The sequence below is a fragment of the Microcaecilia unicolor genome, chromosome 2 (genome assembly GCF_901765095.1).
Source record: "Microcaecilia unicolor chromosome 2, aMicUni1.1, whole genome shotgun sequence".
NCBI lineage: Eukaryota > Metazoa > Chordata > Amphibia > Gymnophiona > Siphonopidae > Microcaecilia > Microcaecilia unicolor.
Window position 1 is genome coordinate 444,197,265 of NC_044032.1, and position 25,958 is coordinate 444,223,222.

Here is a 25,958-nt window from a genome sequence, read left to right on the forward strand (position 1 = left end):
CAATAATACAATGGATCAACCCCCCCCCCCCCCGACCCCCCACAACCCCTTCAGACAACTGGCACACAATCCCCTGGGAAGCATGTCCCCTCATGGCGGCTTAAGCCTCACGTGTCTCCACCACCTCGAAGCCACCCCCACCCCTTTTTCCACCCTTTCCCACTTCGCCGCTTCCTGCACCGCCCTTACCACATCCCAGCTGACTACCTCCGCCGGCCGGACCTCCTGGTACAGGGACACCCTGCAGCGCGCCATCCAGAGGCAGTACCGCAATATCACCGAAATCAGAAAGCGTGTTACCGGATCCCCGCGTCCCTCTCCACCCTCTGGGCCATACACCCAGTCCGCATAGCTGTAGTTGCGGAAACTGGGGATCTGCAGCAACGAGGAAACCCGGTCAGAGACCTGGACTGTAAATGGGCACCTCACCAGGAAATGCTCCATCGTCTCTTCAGTTCCAGCACATTCCTCCTGTGGGCACCCTCTATCCCGCACATTGCGATATTTCAAATTTCCTCGGACGTACAGTCTACCGTGAAAGGACAGCCACGCCAGGTCTTTATACTTCACCGGGATGCGGTTCGAAGCAATCAACCGTAACCCCTGCTGCATCCGTGGGGCCGGCGCGTCCCTCAGCGCCAGAGGAGCTGAGAACACCTGCGCCCGTACTCTGTCCATCCAGACCCCCCGTTGTCCTGCCTTCACCTCCCCCACCGTCAGCCCCCACACCCTCACCAATTTCACTAGGGTCTTGCAATAACTCACCCCCCCCGGAGCCCCCCTTCGCAGTGCCACTACCCTCCCCCCCTCCCGCCATAGGTCCCAATATCTCGGCCACCACTGCAGGACACTCCTAGCCCACCCCGGTGGCTCCCGCCCTACCGCCCTCCCCAGATTGAACTGCAGGAACAAAGCGCTGAAAAACAGGACTGGGTTTATCATGCCCACCCCCCCCTCCCTCCTAGGCAGATAGGTAACATTCCGTTTTACCGGATTCGTCCTGTTGCCCCAGAGCAGCCGGAAGAACACCCCATACAAGGCCGTGTACCGGCTCTCCGGCAGCAGGCAGATGTAACTGACGAACAGAAACAAAGGAACTAAGTGTGCCTTGATGATCTGTACCCGCTCCCCCATGGTCATTTTCCACCCCTTCCATCTATCCACCCTCCCCTTCACTTCTTGGAGACACCTATCCCAGTTGTAGAGCCTATAATCCCCCTTCTCGAAGTATATTCCCAAGACCCGTATACGTTCCACAGCTGTAGGAAACCTACCTCCCAACTCAAATTGCAGCCCCTGATCCCCAACCCACAGGCTATTGGACTTTTGAAAATTGACCTGCGACGCTGTTGCCTGCGAGTATTCCTGGATCAGGTTCTGCAATCTACCTCCCTCCCTCTGGTCCGCTACCCACACTGTAACGTCATCTGCATACGCCACGACCCTTAACTGGTTATTGTCCCCCACCTCCACCCCTTCCAGCCTCTCCGCCCCCCCCCTTCTCCAGCCGTCTTATAAAAGGGTCGATGGCGTATGCATACAACAGCGGGCTGAGTGGGCACCCCTGTCGGACCCCTGCCCCTACCTCAAACCCCTGCCCTCTCCACCCGTTAACCAGGGGAAAACACCCCGCATGCCGATAGAGTAGCTGTAATTGCTCTATCCAACCCTTCGGAAACCCATAGCGCTCCAGAATGCTCCATAGGACACCCCACTGCACTCTATCAAACGCTTTTTCCTGGTCGAGTGTTACCAACAGCCTACCATGCCCTCCCACTCTACTGCGTTCTACCCCCTCCCGCACCCACGCTGCAGCTTCCAAGACCCCTCTCCCTTTAACCCCACATGCTTGCGAGGCTGCTAGCAAATCCCCAGACACCTGCCTCATTCTCTGGAATAGCATTCGCGCAAAGATTTTTCGATCCGTATTAAGCAGTGCTATAGGCCGCCAGTTGGCCAGCATCGCCGGGTCCTTCCCCTTACTTAGTAGGATAAGAGCCGCCTCTGTCAAGGAACTAGGCAAGGAACCCTCCAACTGGGCTGCCCCCCATACCCTCACCAGGATCGGCACCAGCTGCTCCTTAAAGGCCTGGTAGAACTCAGTTGTTAGCCCATCCGGCCCCGGCGAGGTCTTCCTGTGGAGCGCCCCGATGGCTTCCTCCACCTCCTGTTCTGTCCACGGGTTCAAGAGGGCCTGAAGCTGGGGTCCCCCGTGACCTATCCCCGGGGTTCCTTCCACATAACACTCCATCTGCTCCATATCAATCTGCTGGGCTGAAAGGAACGCCGCAAAGTGGTCCCTCACTGCCCCCAGAATCCCCTCCTTGGTGTCCTGCAGGACCCCCTGTGCATCCCGCACCCCCTCCATCACCCTGCGCGCCCTCCGCTCCCGGCAGCATGCGAAGGGGTCCGGGCTACACATTTTCCCGAAGTCCCGCTCATACACCAAGGAGGTGTAGCGGTTGTACTGTACCTGCTCCAGGAGTGCTTGGAGATCATGTATTTCTTCCTCCCTCCCCCCTTGTGAAATCAATGTGTCCCTCTTTTTCTTTATTGCCATGCCCAACTTTGTCCTTTCCCTCCCCTCCCTTCTCGCCTGTCTGAGAAAGAATCCCCGCGTTCGTCTTTTCACTGTATCCCACCACTCCCCCAATGACTGAAATGCCCCCTGCACTGACACCTGATCTTCCAAAAACCGGCGGTACTCCTCCCGCACCTGCTCGCTACCTAACCACTTTAAATTTAGTCGCCATAACCCCCTCCCTGGCCTCTGCGCTGCCGCCCCCCCCCCACCTGAAGGAGGACCATGTGGTGGTCTGAAAAGTCCACGTCCACGGTTCGTGGACCCCCCAGACAAACCCCCTTCTTTACCAGGAATCTATCGATTCTACTTTTACACTGCCCTCGAAAGAACGTGAACCCCTCCTGTTCCTCACAGAAGGCCACATGCGCGTCTACCAGCTCCGCCTCCCGCATGATCCCTGCCAGCCTCACCCCGTCATAGCCCACCTGTACCGATCGTCCCCCACTATCCTTTTTCCGCAATATGGTGTTAAAATCTCCCCCCCAGACTACTTGGCGCGAAGTGTATAGGTAGGGCTTGATCTTCCCAAAGAGGAGCACCCTTTCCTTCTTGCTTTGGGGCCCGTACACATTCACCACCCTCAGTGCTCTATCCTCCCAAATCGCATCCACAACAAGACATCTCCCCACCCCCAGCTCCACCACTCGCTGAATATTCACCCGGTGGGACTTAAATAAGATCCCCACCCCACCATACCTCTCCCCCGCCAACCCCCACACCGAGGGACCCCACTTCCAGGCCCGCCTTGCCCGCCTGATCACCTCAATGGACCGCAGCCGAGTCTCCTGGAGCAGGAAGCAATCTGCTTGGACCCTCGCGAACCAGTCATACGCTAAACCCTGCTTCTTCGGAGAGGCGATGCTGGCCACATTCAGCGTGGCAAATGTCAACACTAAGCCTGCCATCCTCATTGCGAGTCACGGGTCTGCTCACTCCCAACTTCTTTCCTTATCTCCTGGGATACCCCCTTCTTACCCTGAAGCAGGTCCTCTGCTATGCGGTCTACATCATCCCCTGCCAGATCCCCCTCCCCCCCCCCCGCAGCCGTCCTGTCTGCACCTTACCCCCCCCTCCCCCTTTCTTCCTTCCTTTCTTCTTTGCTCTATCCGGACCCACCCCCTGATCCCTCCCTCTCCCCTCTTCACCCCCGCCCCCTACCTCCTCCTCCGAGTCCTCCACCTCCCCCAAGTCCTCCAGATCCTCCTCTAGCTCCACTCTGTCCCCCCAAGCCTGCACTTGGGCCTTCACCACCTGCCCAGCCCCCTCAGCTTTCCTCTTACTCCCCTTTCCCCTCCCTCCCTCCCTTCCCTCTTCCTCCTCCCTCACCCCTCCCCCTCCCCCCAGAGCCTTCCCGCCCTTCTTCCTACCACCAGTACCCTCCTCCAGTGCTTCCTCATATTTCCGTTTGCCCTCTCCAATCCCCCCTGCCACCCCCTCTTCCTCCATTAACTCCACCTCTTCTCCTTCCCCCTGTTCTTCCTCCTCCCTCCCAACCTCCCTATCCTCCTCCTCCTCCTCCAACACCTGAAATCTGTTCCTCCCCCTCTTCCCCTGCAGCGACCCCTCCCTGCCCACCCCTACTTTCCCCCCCCTCCGAAACTTCCCTTTCCTCTGTGGCACTTGTACCCACTCCCCCTCTCCCCCCTGCTCCACTCCTGACCCAGCCCCCTGCCGCCCCCCCTCCTGCATCCCCTCCTTCTCCCCCCCTTGCCCCTCCCTGCCTATCACCCCCTGCCCTATCCCCTCCTCCATTACCCCCCCTCCCCGTCCCTTCCCCCACATATCCCACTCGTTATGGGCCGCCCTAGGGCAGTTCCGATATGCATGGCCTAACCCGCCGCAGAGGTTGCACCTGATCGCGGTGCAGTCCTCTGTGGCATGCTGATCCCCGCATCTTCCACACTTTACCACTGGGCATGACATGCTGAAGTGCCTAAACGAACCACATCTGAAGCACTGCCGCGGCTGCCCCTTGTAAAAGCACAGTATCCTGTCACGACCGATAAAGGCAGCCGAAGGAATGTGCTGGACCACATGGCTCTCCTGTCTCAATTTGACCAGGGCTCCCCAACCTCCTGCCCAAACCCTGCTTGGATCCGGTAACTTTGTAAGTGGGGATCTCAGCTCCGCGTACCTCTGTAGCCAGTAGGCTAAATCTGCCCCAGAGATAGACTCATTTCTCACGAGCAGGGTGATCTGCACCAGGTCCGGCTTGCTGACTGGAATGGCCCTGAGGTCCCGCCACTCCCCCTTTCCCCTCACCCCCTCGTACCTTTCCCAGAATATTTCCATCCCCCTCTGGGTCATGAAGCTCAAGTCATATTCTGGGATGTTGATGGGGTGTATACACGCGTAAAAGTCCTCGGGTATAAACCCCATCCCCATCACCAGCCTCAAGACCCGATCCCTGGAGGGCATTGCCCCCTCCCCTATCCATTTGAGCTGTACCACATTTCGCCGCTTAGGCAGCTGTCCACCCCCTGTCCCCGCTCCCCCCCAACCCCTCCCTGGGCCCTCAAAACCACCCGATCTCCCCCCCTCCCTCCTTCCCCCTCCCTGGACTACTGCCGCAAAGGACTTGGACCCCAGCCCCCACCGCCCCCCCTCCACACTTGTTCCAGCCCTTCCCTCTGCCTCCCCCCCCTTCTGTCCCTCTGCCCCTCCCCTCATCCCTCTCACTTCCTCAATATCCACCGCCCCCTCCCCCTCCCGTTGTCCCCCGTCCCCTTCCCTCTCAGACAAACATCCAGCAACGTCCATAGTCAGTTCTGCGGCTTGGGCTGCCTCCAACTGATTGTCCTGCCCATCACCACTTCCTGGAACGTCCCTGCTCGTCCCTGCCACTGCAGGCTCCAGCCTCTGGGCTAATCGCCTCCTCTCCTCTGTCTCCTGGCGATACTCTGGCACCTGCCCAGTCAGGTCTGCAGCTGGCGATACCAGACTCCCTGCTCGCTCTGCCCCCGAACTCCCTCCAACCTCCGGCACCAGGGGCGAAGCCTCCGGAACTCCGCCGCTCCCCTTGGCTCCTCGCTCCCAGCCGTCCTGCTGGCAGGTCTGCTCCACCACCCGCTGCACATCTGTTAGACTTGCCATGTCCACTTCTGTAGTCAACGAAAGTCTCTCAACAATCGGGTTACTTCCCCCTTGCTTCTGGTGCAGTCCCTCCTGCGTTCTCCCAATGGCTGGCGCTTCCCGGGGGCATGGCTTGTCTGTTCCTGATTCCGCCACAGGATGGCTGTTAGCACCCCCCCGATTTCACCTCTTGTAATGGACAGCTGGTCAAATGAGCTCCCAGCTGCTGCCCGCTCCTATTCCTCTCTCTCCGACCCCTCTCCTGTAAACCGCCAGCTACTCCATGCTCAGGGAAGACATCCCCTGCTCCCAGACTTCGTGGGCGGGGCTTCTCCAGATGCCATGCTGCTTCGGTTTCCACTTCAGTCATTGCAGACCCAGCCAAAAATACCGGAGTCTGCCTTTGCTGACCCTTTTCCAACAGGGCCTCCTTCACGGCAACTGTCTCTGCTGTTTGCACAACTGCAGGTAAGCCCTCTGAGACTTCGACCACCACCTCTGTAGAAAACAGGCTGCTACCTGCGTCTCCCTCTGCTGCCTCCATTATCTGGAGTTTTGAAAAGTTACTGAGTTCTGTCCTCCCCTCCACAGGTAGGATCTCTACTCCAGCCCCCACCTCAGAGCCATGTCCTGCCGCTGCCTCCTTATCCTCTGGCTGCTGGGTAAGTGCTCTAGACTGTGTTGCCAACTGTCTCATGTATTTTAAAGTGGGGTCACCTCTGAACCCAGACAACTCTTTTGAGTCTAATGCTGCTGAAGACACTGAAGCTTGCTGCAACTGTAGTGTTCCTGAACCCCCAGACTGTGGTATTGAAGCCATCCTTTCTCGGTTAACATAGAGCTCCCTCAAAGGATTCACAGAGCCCTTTTTTAAACAGTTCAACAAGTGTTCTTTTTTCCCCAACAACTTTGATATCCGGGCTTCCTCTTTAACATACATTTGTCTGTGCTCCGCTGGGGCAAATTTACACATAGTTCTTGCCATTTTCAGACGTTTTCCTAGCTCCACTACTTCTTTTTCCACCAGCTTAATTCGTCTTACAATATTTACCACACTACTTGCTGGATCATCAGGGTCATAGCTCACTTCAAGGAACTCCTCATCTGACGATCCACTCTCCTCACTCTCACTCTCAGCTGCCTCCAGCAAAGGCTTCTGGCAAACTTCCATCGCCTCTTCCTTCTCCCTTCCTTGGAAGCGCCCTTCTGGGGCCTGTACTATCTTCCTCCCCCCTCCACTGTCTTCTCGCTTACCTTCCGCAAGCTGGGCCATGGAGGGGGAAATGCTCTGGTGGCCTCCACTGGGCTGCTTCTCCCTTCGGTCCACTGGACTCCTTTCCCTTCTCCCGGTAGTCAAACCAGGGAGAGAGCCACTCCTTTCGGCCTTCTGGTCCCGGGCCCCAGGAGGCCCCATAGCCTGGGACTTTCCTGAGGCCTTCTCCCCAGGGACCCTCCTCATCTTTGGGGAGGGAGCTAGGTCTCACTCCCTTTCCACTGGAAGTCAGCAGAGCTCTCTAAAACACCTCCTTCCTCCTCAGCAGACTGGATAGACCGTACAGGTCTTTATCTGCCGTCATTTACTATGTTACTATGTTGTGTGCTGTGTCTGTCTCTTTATTCTTGTGAGCATTCCTCCTTATCTGATTTGTGTATGTAAAGGCAGCTTTCCCTGTTTGCTTTCTTTTCCCTTTGTCTCTAGTGTCTTATTTGACTCTGTGGCACAGCCTTGTGTATTCCTATAAGTGGCTTCCCTTTACCCTTGTGTGTTGTGTGGCCAGCCTTGTGTATTCTTATGAGCGGTTTCCCTTTACTTTTGAGTTCTGTGTGGCCAGACTTGTGTATTCCTTTGAGTGGCTTCCCTTTTCCCTGAGTGCGGTATGGTACAGCCAAGAGTGTATTCCTATAGTTGGCTCCCCTTTACCCTTGAGTGCTGTGTGGCCAGCCTTGTGCATTTTTATGAGTGGCTTCCCTTTTCCCTTGTCTACTGTGTGGCACAGCCTAGTGTATTCCTATGAGTGGCTTCCCTTTTCCCTGAGTGCTGTATGGTACAGCTTAGAATGTTCCCATATGAGTGGTTTCCCTTATCCTTGAGTTCTGTATGGCATAGCCGTGAGTGTTCCTCTGTGTGGCCTTGTCTTGAGTTTTTCCTGTGTGCTTTCTGTTTGAGTTCTCTTTGTGAGGTTTCTGGTTGTGTTTGAGTGGATTGCTTTTTCGTTTAGCTGTGACTACTAGCACAGCCTTGAGCAGTCTCTCTGTGTGGCACGAGTGGGCCGTTCTTCCGTTTAGCTGTCTACTAGCACAGTCCTGTGCATCCTCTCTGTTGATTCTGTTTGAGTGGGGTGGTTCTTCTGTTTGCTGTGACTACTAGCTCAGCCTTGAGCTGCCTCTCTGGCGCGAGTGGACAGCTCTTCCATTTAGCATTCTACTAGCACAGTCCTGTGCATCCTCTCTGTTTGATTCTCTTTGAGTTGGTGGTTCTTCTGTTTGCTGTGACTACTAGCTCAGCCCTGTTCTACCTCTCTGTGTGATATCTGTTTGACTTGGTTAGGACTTTTCATTTATAGCCGTGGTTCTAAGCCCAGTCCTGTGCTGCCTTCCTGTGTGGTTTTCTTATCTTTTACTTGTGGTTTCTACCATGTGAGTCTAAGTGGTGGTGTCTTTTTCCCTTCAGTTTCTTTGTGCCTGTGTGTAGGGTCTTTTGACCCCTTGTTTGTGGCTCCTTTTAGTGCAGTGTGTGTGCACTGCTTGAGTAGTACTTGCTCAAGAGATTCTGTTCTGTTTCTTTTCCCTTCTGTCTGGTATGATTCAGTTCCAGTTCAACTGTGAGGCCCGTACGCTTGGACTCTATACGAGTGGATTCCGAATTGGCTGTGAGGCCCGCTTGAGTGGTCTAGCTCCCTTTTCTGGTGGTGCTTGTTGCTTGTCTTGAGTGTGCTGACTATTTGCCATGTCTGGTATCCTGTGTGTATTTAGTGCGTGGTTGGCGCCTCTGCGCCTCCCCAGAGGACTTGTCTGCTGCAGGCTCATCATCCCGAGTTCTGTGACAGTGGTGACCCAATGTGGGAATTACTCCTGAATGTTTTGAAGGAAGGGCAGATGGTGCTACAGTTTTCTTGATGTTCTTACTATGCAGCTGTAAACTTTTTATCTTTAAAACAAAATTTACTAATGTCTTCTCAAAATCCTCTGGATATCTCCTGAAAGGTTGTAAAATGAACTACACATATGTTATGACCCGGTAGTAGTGAGCCCTTGTGCCCCGACGGAGCACGGCAGAGATGGAGAGCTACCGCACTCAGTCAGGCAGCCAGACAACCCCTAGCTTCACCTGGAAAGCGACTACCGTTCACCGGGAGTTGAGCTCCCAGCTGCAGGCGGCCACCAGGACTTCTGGAACCGGCGGGGTTGCAAAGCTACTGACCAGGATGGCAGGAAACAGACACAGTCCAGAACCAGTACTCCGACAGGCAAAGAATAGTCAAAATCAGTCCAGGGTCAGGGCAGGCAGCAAACAAGCGTAATCCGAGAAAACTAGCCAAGGTCCGGTGCACAGGTAAACAGGAACAGAAGAATAGACAGTGAACAGCACTTCCACAGCAACTCCTCAGAACAATTGAGGCCGAAGCAAAGAAGGCCTGGAGGCAGTGCTTTAAATATTGAAGCAATCAGAGCAAACCAAACTCAGGTGCATCCAACATGGCAGCCCCCATAGGAGATCCTCCCACGACCAGATATGGAGTTCCTTCCTGTTCTCGTTTAGACAAGATGGCTGCCCCCTCCTGAGCTAGCCAAGATGGCTGCTGCTCTTGCTCCAAGCCGGATGACGGCTGCCGGGTTAGGAAACAGAAACCGACCCATCCTGGAGAAGTGTAGCAGAGCGTAACAACATATCATCAGGCTGTTGTCTGACATCCATTTGTTGTTTACAGACTCTTCCTGTCAGCGGCTCTTCCCTTCTGTATACTCTTAGTAATACAATTTATTTATTTTATTTATTTGTATTTTGCTCACACCTTTTCAGTAGTAGCTCAAGGTGAGTTACATTCAGGTACACTGGATATTTCCCTGTCCCTGGAGAGCTCACAATCTAAGTTGGCATCTGAGGCAGTGGAGGTTTAAATGACTTGCTCAAGATCACAAGGAGCAGCAGTGGGATTTGAACTGGCCACCTCTGGATGTCAAGCCCAGTTCTGTAACCACTAGGCCACTCCTCCACTCGGATGCGAGGGATATCCTCTGTCTCTATATCTCTTAGCCATAGGTATCACTTGTTGATTGAATTCTTTATGGTCACTACATAACCTTCTCAGAGAAACTGTGAGTAGGGCAAATTTTTCTTCAAATTTCTGTTGTGAAAGCTCTCAAAATGAAGAAAATGGTTCCTGTACATAGGTTTTTCTATAAACCATTTTTGTAAAACAAGTGCTTTTCTTGATTAAAATGTATAGGAAAGAGATCTCATTGTCATAATGCATAGAGAGTCGTAGATTTTCATCAAGTGAATTTTAGCCAACTGTGGAATTCCTGCAACCAATCGATAATCCCTTTCCATAGCACTAGCCATATCATCTATATATTTCCTCCGAATCTCAACTCTTCTTGAAACTGATGTGATCCCAAGAATAAAAATTCAAACAATGCAACATATAAATATCAGGGGCCATAGTGGCCCCCATTGCTGTCCCCTTAATTTGTTTATAAAACTTTCCTTGAAAACAAAAAGTTATCTTTGAGAGCTATAGAGCCTAAATGAACAAAGAATGCAGTCTGTACTCTAATATTATCAGATTTGTAATTTAGGATATAAGTTATGATCCTTAAAGCCTGTTCTTGAGGAATATTGGTATACAATACTTCCAGGTCAAAAGTCTCTAAGACAGTGGTTCCCAAACCTGGTCATGGAGGCACCCCAGCCAGTCAGGTTTTCAGGATACCCATAATGAATATTCATGAGAGATTTGCAAGCACTGCTCTCACTGAATGCAAAACTCTCATGAATATTCATTGTGGATATCCCGAAAACCTGACTGGTAGTGGTTCCTCCATGATCATTTTTGGGAACCACTTCTTCTGGTGGATGCATAAATGTTACCAATGCATCATTTTGTTCGATGGAAATTTCTACAGCATTGCCTACCCACCACTTATTGTCATAAATGCAGGCAACATAACAACCAGGCAATAGTTTGTCCAATTTTAAATTAGGATCGACGATATCGGAAATTTTGGCCACAAAGTTAATCGTGTCATTTGAAACTTTGCTGACAGAAATCGAATTTGAATCATCTGGCACAAACTGGTGATGATCTCTTGTGCCAGCTATTGTGCAGCTAGCTTTCCATCTTTCTTCTTGCAGCATCCACCAGGCCTGGCTCATTCATTTTATTGGCCTGAAAGAAAAGATGTTTGTTGGGTTCCAGCACAACATCTTATTTGTGTGCTTCCAGCGCCATCAGTTACGTCGTCAGGCCGCCAGTATCAATTCCAAGAAGTGACACTAAAGAAAGTGGCTCATAAATTCAATAATAAGCAATCGTTGGAATTTGGCAGTTCATACAAACATTATGGACTTTGGCTTGGGAACCATTTAAGATACCCACCCACTTTAGGCTTAGGAACCTAGGATAAGCTGCCCAATCGTCAGCTTGGGAACCGGACAGATAACCACACAAGGCTTTGGAACCTTGATAAAGAAGCCAAACTAGAGGCTTGGGATCCTCATCCAAGAAACCCACCCGTGGCTGGTATTGCACAGCTATCGGGTGTGACCCATATGGCGATGGGGTTACTGGTTCACGTTCCTGAACTGGTAGTGACAATGTCACCATGGACCAACGCAATTTAGGTATAATAATGTCTGTATAAAACAAAAATAATAGAATGCATGTGATGTTGCGATAGCAGCGTGTGATAGCAACGTCCTCAACTTTGTCCCTATTTCTAGGGCCTTATATGCCAGCGATGAAAAACCAACCCTACTTTTTTAAGGGGTTTGAAACATGCTGTTTCTAATGAAAATGATTAAAAAGAGTTTCCAGAAAGTCTTTTGTTTGTAAAAGTGGGCTAAAAATACCCTATTTTTGGTGTTTTTGCAAAAATCATCAACTTTACACTCAATTTGTGAACGAATGGTAAATATTAGGAGAATGAAATTTTATATTCGAAAACCTTGTGTTAAGTTGTTGTGTGCAAAGTTTCATGTTTATCACATCTTTAATTCCAGAGATATAAAAAGCCAAACTTTACAATTTTTTCGAGCCGCAAAGTTTTCGGACCAAATTTGCTCCACATTTTCTTCATGGAAATTGCTCATGAAGATTTTTTTTTATTTTGTTTAATAGAGCACAAAAAGTTGTACAAGATGGCCAAGTTTTGTTTCTCTCAACAAAATATTGCCGGAGATACAGTGTCTCAAAGTTGCTGAAATCTCGGAGTCATTCCATAGAAGGCTGCAGTATGGGGTCAAACAGATTACTATATCTCAGCAAATATTGCATCGGCAAACGTAAAACTTTACCAATGTTCATTGGGGACATGTATGAATGTTCACAGAAAATTTCATCAAAATCCGTGATGGTCGAGCAGGGACCACCAGACTACTTGACATGGAATGACCCCTTTCCTTATAGGGAAGTCATCCCATCTCCTTTATCATTTTTGTTGCCCTTCTCTGGTTTCAAAAAATTTCCGTTTACTGCAAAACCGTAAAAAATGATGCATTGTTCCTATGGGAAATATAGGGTTAGGTTCCAGCTTAATTTTTTGTCAAGCAATTAAAAACAAAGAAACTGCATACTGAATCAAATACTGAATACATTAAAGAAGTTACAGTACTAAATGAAGTATGCACAGAAATCGCTGTAGGAAAATAAAACCACATTATATATCAATAGCTGCATGAGAGGGAGAGGTTTGTGCCTCCTGCAAAGTAAGAGACAACAATGACAGCGAAGCTAGCAGATCAACCTCTGGAGCCTCGCTCTTGTGACTCGCTGACTTACTGGAAGAACTTCGTCAGCCTTGTCTGCTTGGCTTTCTTTGATTCAGTCTCTACAGAAGATGTCAGAGATCTCTAACTGTACTAGAAATGGTTTTTCAAGGATGATGATGAAGAGGAACTGAAAACTCTCAGTGAACCTGGAAGACATACTGAGCCAAATTGACAAGCTAATGAGTAGTAAATCACCTGGACCAAATGGCATGCTCCCTAGGGTGCTGAATAAACTCGAATATGAAATTGCTGATCTGCTCTTAGTGATCTGTAATCTGTCGTTAAAATTGTCCATAGTACCTGAAGCTTGGAGGGTTGATCAGGAAATTATGGGCTGGTAAAGCTGACTTCAGTGGCAGGCAAAATAGTGGAAACTATTATAAAGAATAAAATTATGGAACACATAGACAAACCTGGTTTAATGGGACAGAGTCAGTATGGATTCAGCCCAGGTAATTCTTGTCTCACCAATTTGCTTTATTTATTTGAGGCGTGAATAAACATGGATAAAGGTGAACTGGTTGATGTAGTGTATGTAGGTTTTCAGAAGGCTTTGGACAAAGTACCTCATGAGAGACTCCTGAGAAAATTAAAAAGTCATGGAATAGGAGGCAATGTTCTGGTGTGGATTAGGAATTGGCTATTGGACAGAAAACAGAGTGTAGGGTTAAATGTACTCAATCTGCTGCCCCTCACTACCTCTCATCTCCCCTTATGTTCCCACCCGAAACCTCCGTTCACAGGACAAATCCCTCCTCTCAGTACCTGGAACAACCTTCCTGAGCCCTTACGTCAAGCCCCCTCCCTGCCCATCTTCAAGTCTCTGCTTAAAGCCCACCTCTTCAATGCTGCCTTCGGCACCTAACTCTTACCTTCAGGATATCCGGACTGCCCCAATTTGACTGCCCCTCACTTGTCTACTCACTTGTCCTTTAGATTGTAAGCTCTTTGAGCAGGGCCTGTCCTTTTATGTTAAATTGTACAGCGCTAGCGTAACCCTAGTAGCGCTTTAGAAATGTTAAGTAGTAGTAGTAAATGGCCATTTTTCTCAATGGAGGAGGGTGAATGATGGAGTGCCACAGGGATCTGTACTGGGGCCAGTTCTATTTAACATATTTATAAATGATCTGGAAATTCAAATGACGTGAGGTGATTACATTTGCAGATAAAACAAAACTATTCAAAACTGTTAAAAAAACATGTGGACTGTGAAAAATTGCAGAAAGACATTAGGAAATTCGAAGCCTAGGTATCCAAATGGCAGATGAAATTAAATGTGGACAGATGCAAAGTGGTGGCCAAAAAAGCAAACAGAATGCTAGGAATTATTAGGAAAGGGATGGTAAATAAGACCAGAAATATTATAATGCCTCTATAGCTCCATTGTGCGACCTTACCTTCAGTATTGGATTCAATTCTGATCACCAGATCATAGAAGATATAGCAGAATTAGAACAGGTTCAAAGAAGAGCAACTAAAATGATAAAGGGGATGGAATCTGTCGTATGAAGAAAGGCTAAAGAGGTTAGGGCTCTTCATCTTGGAAAAGAGATGGCTAAGAGGAGATATGATTGAGGTCTACAAAATCCTGAGTGGTGTAGAAACAGGTAAAAGTGAATTAATTTTTTACTGTTTCAAAAAGTGCAAACACTAGGGGACACTCAATGAAGTTACAATGAAGATACTTATGTGTAGCAGGTATTTTCCAAGGACAGCAGGCCTTACATTCTCTCAGTGGGTATCACGGTGCTGTGTTGCCTAGTCCGGGCTTTATAATAAGTGGAGGAGTAGCCTAGTGGTTAGTGCAGCGGACTTTGATCCTGGGGAACTGGGTTCGATTCCCACTGCCTCTCCTTGTGACTGTGGGCAAGTCACTTAATCATCCATTGCCCCAGGTACAAAATAAGTACCTGTATATATGTAAACTGCTTTGAATGTAGTTGGCAAAATACCACAGAAAGGCGGCATTTCAAGTCCCATTTCCCTTTAAGAGCTTTGTGGAGTGCGAGACATGCTCCATCACATACTGCAGTTAAATACTACAGCAATAAATATAAAAATAGACCACTCCTAGGGGAGGTGGGAGGGTTTGTGAAAATATAAGGTCTGCTGTCCTCGGAGAATACCTGCTACAATTAATTATCTTAATTTTCTCTGAGGACAAGCAGGCCATTAATTCTCACAAATGGAATATCCCTAGCATCCAGGCTCATCGAAAATAGCTAACTTTGGTCAATTGTGCCTCGCAACGACGAGGACATAACTCAGATTAACCTGAAACTATATACCACTGAGTGAGCTTGCAGCCTGGAACAGAATAAAATGGGAGTTGGATTCTAGACCCTGAACAGATTCTGCAACACTGTCTGCTCGACGCCCTGGAGCTCCCAGCACCATGCGTCAAGGACGACCGATGCCGATGCTTCTTGACATTCACCTGAACTCAGCGTCGAAACTCCTCGGTGCCGACGAGGATGACGTCAAATCCTCCCATCATCTTGGGGTCAGGTCCAACGCTGGCTGGTCCCGGGGGCCCTGTCTAGCAGTCAGCATCAAAACAGGTGGAGACCCACTCGCCGCTCCACTGCTCCCAGTGTCAATTGGTCTCAAAACAGTCATATGGACTGATGCAATCAATCTTCAATGTCAGTGCTGCTGCCACCGTCGAGGACTCTAATCTGGCTCCAGAAATCCTCTTGACGTTGATCCTGTCTGGCTACTTGGGTCCGTTTCTTCATCCAAAGACAAAGGACACCGCAGGGCTATGGTTCAGCTTTAAGCACTGAAGACACCAAGAATGGGTGTCTTTGCCGGAGATTGCCCGATTGCACCGGGAACAGTGCTTAAAGCCACTGGGAACTTTAGTGGACATGGAAGGGAAACACTTACTAAGCGAAATCAGAAGACACAATGGTGCCTGAAAAGAAAAAGGCAAGACACCACAGAAAAAGTCACGGGAAAGACCCGACCGGAAAATAGGTTTAAACGTGATGTAAGGTGCGGAAAATAAAGGAAACTTATAAGTCGGCAACAAAAAAAAAACTAAAAATGTTCGGGAAGTAAAGGGGAGAAAAGCTTGACAAGGCACAGTGAAAAATCGCACAAAAAGAAGCTGAAAAGGCACAAAAAAAAAAGCTCTTCTGAATCAGATGTGAAGAGAAGCTATAGATGCAGTCTTTTCTTCACAGCGGTAGAAAAACAACTGCAGTAACAGCGCCCTCATGGTGGGCTGGAAGGCACCTGCATGTACGTGGTGGAGCATGTCTCCCGCGCCACAAAGCTCTTAAAGTTTGTTATAAAGCTGCGCTACCCACTTTTGAGAATTAATGGCCTACTTGTCCTCGAAGAAATGGAAATACTTTTAAAACAAGTAGGAGGAAATAATTTTTCAGTCAAGAAATAGTTACCCTGTGGAGCTTGTTGCCAGAAAATGTGGTAACAGCGGTTAGCGTATCTGGGCTTAAAAAAGGTTTGGACAAGTTCCTGGAGGGAAAAGTCCATAGTCTGGTACTTGTGACCTGGATTGGCCACTGTTGGAAACAGGATACTGAGCTAGATGGACCATTGGTCTGACCCGAATGGCTATTCATATATTCTTATGTTCATAAGAGTCCATGCTTTCCTATAAATGCTTTTTTTCCTTGATCAATCTAATATGGTGGAATGGGGTAGGGGAGGGTGGGAGCTGTAGGTATTTTGTTTGTTAATAACAAAAAATTCAAATGTATAATGTATTACTTTGCCGTTTGTATTTTGGCTGCTCAATTAAATCATTTAAAAATCTTGCTGCTTTGGATCCTGCAACCTTCCAAAGTACTTCACTATCCTTTCTCTTATAAATAATTATAATAATTTATGCACTGCTGAATTTAAACTGCTTGGCTTGTAGTTTCCAACCTTGTCTACTTATATGAAATGAGGCAGCATCTGACCGTCTTCCTTCCTCTGGAACTGATCCTGTCTCTAGAGTGTGTTTATTTCTGTTTGTGGGATTTGATTGACTGCATTTAATCCAAAGACTACAAAGTAGTTTGTACATTCCAGAAAAATGAACCAGCAGTCCCTTCTGCCTCCGTTTTGTTGTATTACATGCTGCTGAATTGGTACTGAAACAGAGCTCTCCAACTTTTATAGAAATCTCTTCTGATTTTACACACACAAAAGAAGTGCTTTGAAAATTTGTGTTTCTGAGTAATATGAGAGAGTTATAAAGGGGATTGAATCTGCAGTCCATTCTAAGCCCTTTATATGTATAGACCTATTAAGATACTTTTTGGTTTAGAGTCATAAAAGATAGAAATGTATTGCAGTTTATTTTCTTGCCAATTTTCCTATATTATTGTGGTGCTAATCTCTTTAAAGGAGATTTCTTTTGAAGTGCAACATGAAATGATTTGGTAAATCCTTGGTACGTTATGTCAACATTACTTCCACTGTGTTAAATAGGTGGTGGTTCTTTTTATTAAGAACTTTTTTGTAAGGAGAAAACTTTAATCTGGCCGCACCTGAATACCGAGATCCATTCTGAAGCTCCTCTATCAAATCCTACTATATTCAATTACTGCTTTATTTTATTAGAGAGCCAAGGATGGTTTCCACAGTCTGTATTCCTTATTTGAAACAGAAGCACCATGATGGCAATCATGCTAATTAGTTGATTATAACTCTTTTCTCTAAAGTCAATAATATTGATTTACTAAATAACCTTGGATGTAAACTATTATGTCCTGAAGCCTAGTTCATATCTTGCACACGAGAGAGATTTCTTAACCTTCAGATACTGATACCTTGGGCTTTCTATCTCCAGCTTCCCATTTAAAGTTCTTAATTTCCCCTGCAGTTAGCCCCTAGCTTTTGTTAATCATTGATAAACTGATGAAGTGTCCCTGTTAAGTAGTTATTTTCCCAAGCAGTTCCCCTTTCTCTTATATGTAATGCAGATTGCTATTGCATGGTACTCTAGCTGACCAATTATTCTGAAGAGAATTATTCTCCGACGTTAATCTCACACTATTTACCTTTTTAGGTTCTTTTCCAGGCTCTGTTGTCTTACATGTTCTTGCTAGAGTTACCTTATTTACTGAGACAAAAAAGAGGGTAAAAAAAAATGCCACCGTGCCGCACAGTCACCTTGACCCCTCCCCAGGAAAACCAGATTCTGTAAGTGGTGAAAGTACTGGTAAAAGTAACAGAAATGCTTTTTCTTCTGTACTCTGCTAAATACAAAATTAGAAAAGATGTACATTTCCAAAAAACTAAACATCCATGAGCAGCATATATCCCTCTCCTCTCTATCCCTTTCTATACATGTGCTGTATTTCTCCCTCTTCTCTCCCCCCCCCCCCCCCAATGTTCGTCCCCCTCACCAGTCTTTTTTTTCCCAGCCCCCCTTCGTGCATCCACAATCCATCCACCTTTTTAATAGCCTCCTCCCTCTACTCACCCACATGACTCCATCCGTTCACCTCCCCCTCCCCTCTAGCAGTAAGTCAGGGTGCCATCCCCGAACATACCTTCGTTTGCGAGGCCACCTGAAGTCTCGGAAGCCATTTTGAAGAAGCAGCAGGAAAGTGTGGGTTCTTTCCTGGCTTGAAGAGACCACCAGGGTGCGTAAGGGAGGGCACCCTGAGGCTTGGGGAGGGGGAAGCTGGCCAGCCAACCAAGAAACCTGGACAAACGGGCAGGCAGAAAAAAACGCCCAGACCCCCCGACGGTCCCCTATAAAGGAGGACATGTCTTGGGAAACCCGGACGTATGGTAACCCTAGTCCTTGCCATTCTCAGCACACGATTTGTCTAATTTAACCTTTCTCCAGGTTTTCCATGGCCATTTCTGAGCCTGCTCTGTGGAATAAGCCCTCTCCACCAATGCTCATAGTGCACACCTGAACCATGGCCAGTATTTAGACCTTTATGAGATGGTGTGCCTGACAGTTGGTGACTTAACACAGTTCTCTGCTTTCTCAGTGAGTCTAGAAAGTGATCTCTAATGGCATATGTAGCTCTTCCCCACTGACGGGTGATATGCTGACCTCTCCTTTCTGAACGAGGCATGATAGTGTCTTCTTCCAGTTTTCTTCTTACTCTGTTGATTTGAGCAGGTCAGCAGGTTTTGACTCTGAGAAATAACCAGACAACTATTCTGCTTATTTACTGTCCAGAGCCACCCAAGCCCGACTGGGGGAGGAAGCAGTTGGAACTAGAGTCAGGAAATGGATTGAAATCTCCTTCACAACATTGTATGTGACAATCACTGCATTATGGATTGAGCCAAATTTAGTGTATTTTTTGGGGGGTGGGGGGGGAGGGGCAGTTTTCCAACCTTCTACTTCTGTTCACTTTGCTGCTTTATTCTGCTGTCCATCCTCTTCTCTACCGTGCCACATATGTGACCTAGCTTATTCCTTCTCTTATCTCCTGCTTCCACGCACAGCAGAGCCGCCTCCACCTCTGCTGGGCTTTGATATTTAATTTTAATTTTTTTCCATTTTCCTGCTCAGACAGTAAAAGAAATACAGTCAACAAAAAGGAAATCCTCATCCATTGAAAACTGTAAATCTGAGAAACTGCTTCCAGCCCTCAGCAAAGAGAAATCCAAGGTAAGGAGCCCTCATTCCTTTTCTTGATACAATGTAAGCTAGACTCAGGGTAAAATCCTTCTTCCTTTCCCAGACAATTGTACTCTAATACTGAAGTTAATTACAGTTTAAATTTTGGCAGCCACTTATTTTACATCTTAATATATGGATTAATTTGTTTGTAGCTTATCCTGTTTCTCTCTCCATATATTCCCTTCTAAAGCCAGCTTTCATGTCTTACTCCTCTTCATTGTTGACAAGCGCAGCCCAAGATAAGCAAGCATCGGTCGTAATCATCTAGACTCTTATTTTGATCTTCTTACTCTCCACCCTCGGGCAAAGCCTGGCAAGGCTAAGTCATCTATGCCCCTTTTTATACCCTCCCATGATTGCCACATTCTGTTATAAGCCAGGGAAGTTTACATTGGAAAATAATACTTTTTAATAGATCGTCAATTATCATGAGCAATATGAAACTGGCAGCAGGTCTAGAAAAGATTTGCTCATTTGGTAGCCTGATACCTCAGGTATTTTGGTGCTTTGTGTTTTTGTTTTACATAGTAACATACATAGTAACATAGTAGATGATGACAGAAAAAGACCTGCACGGTCCATTTAGTTTGCCCAACAAGATAAACTCATATGTGCTACTTCTTGTGTATACCTTACCTTGATTTGTATCTGCCATTTTCAGGGCACAGACCGTATAAGTCTTGGCCAGCACTAGCCCCGCCTCCCAAACACCAGCCCCACCTCCCAATCTCGGCTAAGCTTCTGAGGATCCATTCCTTCTGAACAGGATTCCTTTATGTTTATCCCACGCATGCTTGAATTTTGCTACCATTTTTATCTTCACCACCTCCCATGGGAAGGCATTCCAAGTATCTACCACTCTGTCCGTGAAAAAATACTTCCTGACATTTTTCTTGAGTCTGCCCCCCTACAATCTCATATCATGCCCTCTAGTTCTACTGCCTTCCCATCTACGGAAAAGGTTCGTTTGCGGATTAATACCTTTCAAATATTTGAACGTCTGTATCATATCATAGTAACATAGTAGATGATGGCAGAAAAAGACCTGCACGGTCCATCCAGTCTGCCCAAGATAAACTCATGTGTATACCTTACCTTGATTTGTACCTGTCTTTCTCAGGGCACAGACCGTATAAGTCTGCCCAGCAGTTTTTCCTGCCTCCCAACCACCTGTCCCGCCTTCCATCACCGGCTCTGGCACAGACCGTATAAGTCTGCCCTCCCCTATCCTCACCTCCCAACCACCAACCCCTCTTCCCCCCACCTGCTCTGCCACCCAATTGTAGCTAAGCTTCTGAGGATCCATTCCTTCTGCACAGGATTCCTTTATGCACATCCCACGCATGTTTGAATTCCGTTACTGTTTTCATCGCCACCACCTCCCGCGGGAGGGCATTCCAAGCATCCACCACCCTCTCTGTGAAAAAATACTTCCTGACATCTTTCCTGAGTCTGCCCCCCTTCAATCTCATTTCATGTCCTCTCGTTCTACCGCCTTCCCGTCTCCGGAAAAGATTTGTTTGCGGATTAATACCTTTCAAATATTTGAACATCTGTATCATATCACCCCTGTTCCTCCTTTCCTCCAGGGTATACATGTTCAGGTCAGCAAGTCTCTCTTCATACGTTTTGGAACGCAAATCCCATACCATCCTCGTAGCTTTTCTTTGCACCGCTTCCATTTTTTTGACATCCTTCGCAAGGTACGGCCTCCAAAACTGAACACAGTACTCCAGGTGAGGCCTCACCAACGTCTTATACAGGGGCATTAAAACCTCCCTTCTTCTGCTGGTCACACCTCTCCCTATACAGCCTAGCAATCTTCTAGCTACGGCCACCGCCTTGTCACACTGTTTCGTCGCCTTCAGGTCCTTGGATACTATCACCCCAAGATCCCTCTCCACGTCCGTGCCAATCAGACTCTCCCCGCCTAACACATACGTCTCCCTTGGATTTCTACTCCCTAAATGCATCACTTTGCATTTCTTCGCATTGAATTTTAATTGCCAAACGTTAGACCATTCTTCTAGCTTCTTCAGATCTTTTTTCATGTTTTCCACTCCCTCCGGGGTGTCCACTCTGTTGCAAATCTTGGTGTCATCCGCAAAAAGGCAAACTTTACCTCGTAACCCTTCAGCAATGTCACTCACAAATATATTGAACAGAATCGGCTCCAGCACCGATCCCTGAGGCACTCCACTACTCACCTTTCCCTCCTCCGAGCAAACTCCATTCACCACCACCCTCTGGCGTCTGCCCGTCAACCAGTTCCTAATCCAGTTCACCACTTCGGGTCCTATCTTCAGCCCATCTAGTTTATTCAAGAGCCTCCTGTGGGGAACCGTGTCGAAAGCTTTGCTGAAATCTAAATAGATTACGTCCATAGCACGTCCTTGATTTAATTCTCCCGTCACCCAGTCAAAGAATTCAATGAGATTCGTTTGGCACGATTTCCCTTTGGTGAAACCATGTTGTCTCGGATCTTGCAACTTATTTGCTTCCAGGAAATTCACTATCCTTTCCTTCAGCATCGCTTCCATTACTTTACCAATAACCGAAGTGAGGCTTACCGGCCTGTAGTTTCCAGCCTCTTCCCTATCACCACTTTTGTGAAGTGGGACCACCTCCGCCGTTCTCCAGTCCCTCGGAACCTCTCCCGTCTCCAAGGATTTATTAAACAAATCTTTAAGAGGACCCGTCAGAACCTCTCTGAGCTCCCTCAATATCCTGGGGTGGATCCCGTCCGGTCCCATGGCTTTGTCCACCTTTAGATTTCCAAGTTGTTGATAAACACTCTCTTCCGTGAACGGTGCTCTATCCGCTCCATTCTCAGGTGTACTTTTGCCAGTCCCTAGCGGTCCTTCTCCTTCACCCCTGTTTCTCCTTTCCTCCAGGGTATACATGTTCAGGTCAACAATCTCTCCTCATACGTCTTGTAACGCAAATCACATACCATTTTCGTAGCTTTTCTTTGCACCAATTCTTTTTACATCCTTAGCAAGATACGGCCTCCAAAACTGAACACAATACTCCAGGTGGGGCCTCACCAATGACTTATACAGGGGCATTAAAACCTCTTTTCTTCTGCTGGTCACACCTCTCTGTAAACAGCCTAGCAACCTTCTCGCTACAGCCACCGCCTTGTCACACTGTTTCGTCGCCTTCAGATCCTCGGTTACTATCACCCCAAGATCCCTGTCCCCGTCCGTACCTATCAGACTCTCCCCGCCTAACACATATGTCTCCTGTGGATTTCTACTCCCTGAGTGCATCACTTTGCATTTCTTCGCATTGAATTTTAATTGCCAAACCTTAGACCATTCTTCTAGCTTCTGCAGATCCTTTTTCATGTTTCCCACTCCCTCCCTGATGTCCACTCTGTTGCAAATCTTACTGTCATCCGCAAAAAGGCAAACTTTACCTTCTAACCCTTCGGCAATGTCACTCACAAATATATCGAACAGAATCGGCCCCAGCACCGATCCCTGAGGCACTCCACTACTCACCTTTCCTTCCTCAGAGCAAATTCCATTAACCACCACCCTCTGGTTTCTGTCCATCAACCAGTTCCTAATCCAGTTAACCACTTCAGGTCCTATCTTCAGCCTGTCCAGTTTATTCAAGAGCCTCCTGTGGGGAACTGTGTCAAAAGCGTTGCTGAAATCTAAGTAGATTATGTCTATAGGACTTCCTTGATTCAATTCTCCAGTCACCCAGTCAGAGAATTCAGTGAGAATTGTTTGACTCGATTTCCCTTTGGTAAAACCATGTTGTTTCGGATCTTGCAACTTATTGGCTTCCAGGAAATTCACTATTCTGTCCTTCAGCATAGCTTCCATTACTTTTCCAATAACTGAAGTGAGGCTTACCGGCCTGTAGTTTCCAGCTTCTTCCCTATCACCACTTTTCTGAAGAGGGACCACCTCCGCTGTTCTGCAATCGCACGGAACCTCTCCCGTGTCTAAGGATTTATTAAACAAATCTTTAAGAGGACCTGCCAGAACCTCTCTGAGCTCCCTCAATATCCTGGGGTGGATCCCGTCCGGTCCCATGGCTTTGTCCACCTCTAGGTTTCCTAGTTGTTCATATACACTCTCTTCCGTGAACGATGCTAAATTCACTCCACTCTCATATGTACTTCTGCCAGTCCATCGTGGTCCTTCTCCAGGATTTTCTTCTGTGAAAACAAAACAAAAGTATCTATTTAGCAAATTTGCCTTTTCTTCATCATTATCTACATAGCGGTTCGCAGCATCTTTCAGTCTCACAATTCCCTTTTTAGTCATTTTCCTTTTACTTTGTTTTTGTTTAAATTTGTATAGTTCCTCAAAATGGCCTGGGATAAGTCTCGGGAGTTAAATAATAACACAAGAATTGCCATACTGGGTCAGGCCTGTTTTCTTCTGCCTTCCCTCCATATGAATGGCAAGGCCACAATATGCAGATTAATTATACTAGTAAGAGTGAGCATTGCTTGTTCTCCAAATTCAGTAAGGTCAGTTGAAAATAAGCAGTTCTTCTGTGGTGCTGTGTTCCTAGCCATTTGTCCATGATCTGAAAGAATTTGATGTAAAAATAAAAGTGTTAACCCAGTGTGTACACACACAAGTACTTACAGGGGGTTGTTTTAAAAAGAACTAGTAAAAAAAAAAAAGGCCCGTTTCTGAAAGAAATGAAACGAGTGCCAGGAAAATGATGATGTAATTGCAATTATGTTGTTAACAGAACCATTACCAAACATCAGGGTATATAATGAGTAATATTGTGTTTTTTTAGAAATTTGTATGTATAGTATTTTTTTTAAAATAGTCAGCAGAATGTAAATAACTTTAATTGCAAACATAATGCTGGTTTAGATTTTTAAAATTTCATTATAAATAATATTTTTTTGTGTAAACTTAGTCACAATGACCGTTTCTTCAACAATGAAACAGGCCCTAGCAAGGCTCTCATGTGTTTTTTTTTTTCTCTCCCCCCTGCCCGTCCCGTGATTCTCTCCTCTCCATCCATGACCATCGGTATGTTCTGTTTATGTGTGAGAGGCATGGTATTTGAAAGGCTGTATTTGAATGTGTGTGTGGTGGGGGGTTGTGTATTGTGCTATCCCTGTGAGGAAAGGTGACCACTCCAGTCCCTCTGCTTTGGGAGCTGCATATTGAAAACTGGCAGTGTGCTTGCATTATGTACTATTGGACATATGTATCACAGCAGGCCTGTGATAAAGATCATGTAGAAAAAAAGACTATAGCTACCTAGCAAGGCTCTCGTGTAAGTGTTTTTCTCCGAGGACAAGCAGGCTGCTTGTTCTCACTGATGGGTGACATCCACGGCAGCCCCTCCAATCGGAATCTTCACTAGCAAAGGCCTTTGCTAGTCCTTGCGCGCCAATGCGCACCGCGCATGCGCGGCCGTCTTCCCGCCCGAAACCGGCTTATGCCGGCTAGTCTTCTTTTCTCCGCGCTCGGTACGGTTGTGCTTTACCGTTCGTGCCCCGAAAAGTCGGCCTCGCGCGTCGTTTTTCGACTGTTTTCTGTGAGAAATCCAGAAATTGTTTGGATTAACCATTCTTGGTTTTTCCTTTCCTCTACTTTGAGTTTTTTCGCCCCGTTAAGTTTTCTTTCGTCGTCGGGGTAGGCCTTACTTAGGCCCCGGTCGAAATTTCCCTTTTTTCTGTGCCAAATTTCGCCATTTCGTCTTTCGATTTCGCCGGCGTGATTTTTCCGCCCATGACATCGAAGCCTTCCAGCGGCTTCAAGAAGTGCACCCAGTGCGCCCGGGTAATCTCGCTCACTGACAGGCACGCGTCGTGTCTTCAGTGTCTGGGAGCTGGGCACCGCCCTCAGGCCTGTAGTCTGTGTTCCCTTTTGCAAAGGCGGACTCAGGTAGCGAGGTTAGCCCAGTGGAACATTTTGTTCTCGGGCTCTTCGTCGGCATCGGCACCGGGGGTATCGAGTGCATCGACGTCTTCAGCGTCCAGACCTTCAACCTCGGCGGCCAGTACATCGAGTGCATCGAGGCATCGGCCCTCTGCATCGGCGCCGAGACATCGGACAGCTGCATCGACGTCGGTGGTACCGGGACCTCGTCTGCTGATGTCGTCGGACGGTGGTGCTTCGTCTGGAGTGCAGGTGAGGGCTGTCCATTCCCCTGCTGGTGGCGGTGAGCCTTCGGGTGGGTCTCCCCCTACCCTGAGGGCTCCTGCGGTACAGCCCCCCCGAGACCGACCTTCTTCGATCTCGGCCCCGAGGAAGCGACGGCTGGATTCTACGTCCTCCTCGTCGGTACCGGGAAGTTCCGGTGACATGCTTCGTCCCAAGAAGTCGAAGAAGCATCGTCACCGGTCCCCTTCCCATGTCGGTACCGAGAGCTCTGGGTCGCCGAAGGAGTCGGCACCCAGCAGGCATCGGCACCGAGAGGACCGCTCACCCTCTGTTCAGGAGGTGTCGATGCGCTCCACTCTGGACAGCCCGGAACAGCCTCCACGCCCGGAACAGGTTCTGACGTCGACGCCTGCATCGACCTCCATGCCTTTCTCTGCAGCCGCTCTGAACGAGAGCCTCCGGGCCGTTCTCCCAGAGATTCTGGGAGAGCTGCTGCTGCGCCCTACCCCTCCGGTACCGGCGGTGCTTGCGCCACCGGTACCGTCGAGCGTGGCGCCGGCTGGCCCATCGCCCGAGGTGAGGTCTCCGGCGTCGGTGCCG

The 25,958-nt window shown here is 48.1% G+C and overlaps 1 protein-coding gene across 3 annotated transcripts in view; it reads left to right on the top strand.

Annotated features, from left to right (window-relative positions):
* LOC115461211 (nucleophosmin-like) overlaps positions 1–25,958 on the top strand; it is a 247,819-nt gene that overhangs the window by 145,699 nt on the left and 76,162 nt on the right. For 2 of the 3 annotated variants that reach the window (XM_030190881.1, XM_030190883.1), the window contains exon 8: positions 19,147–19,245. The exons of the other annotated variant lie outside the window; for it this stretch is intronic. In XM_030190881.1, coding sequence (XP_030046741.1) covers positions 19,147–19,245 — 99 coding nt within the window. The remainder of the gene's footprint in view (positions 1–19,146; positions 19,246–25,958) is intronic. 3 annotated transcript variants of the gene reach the window in all.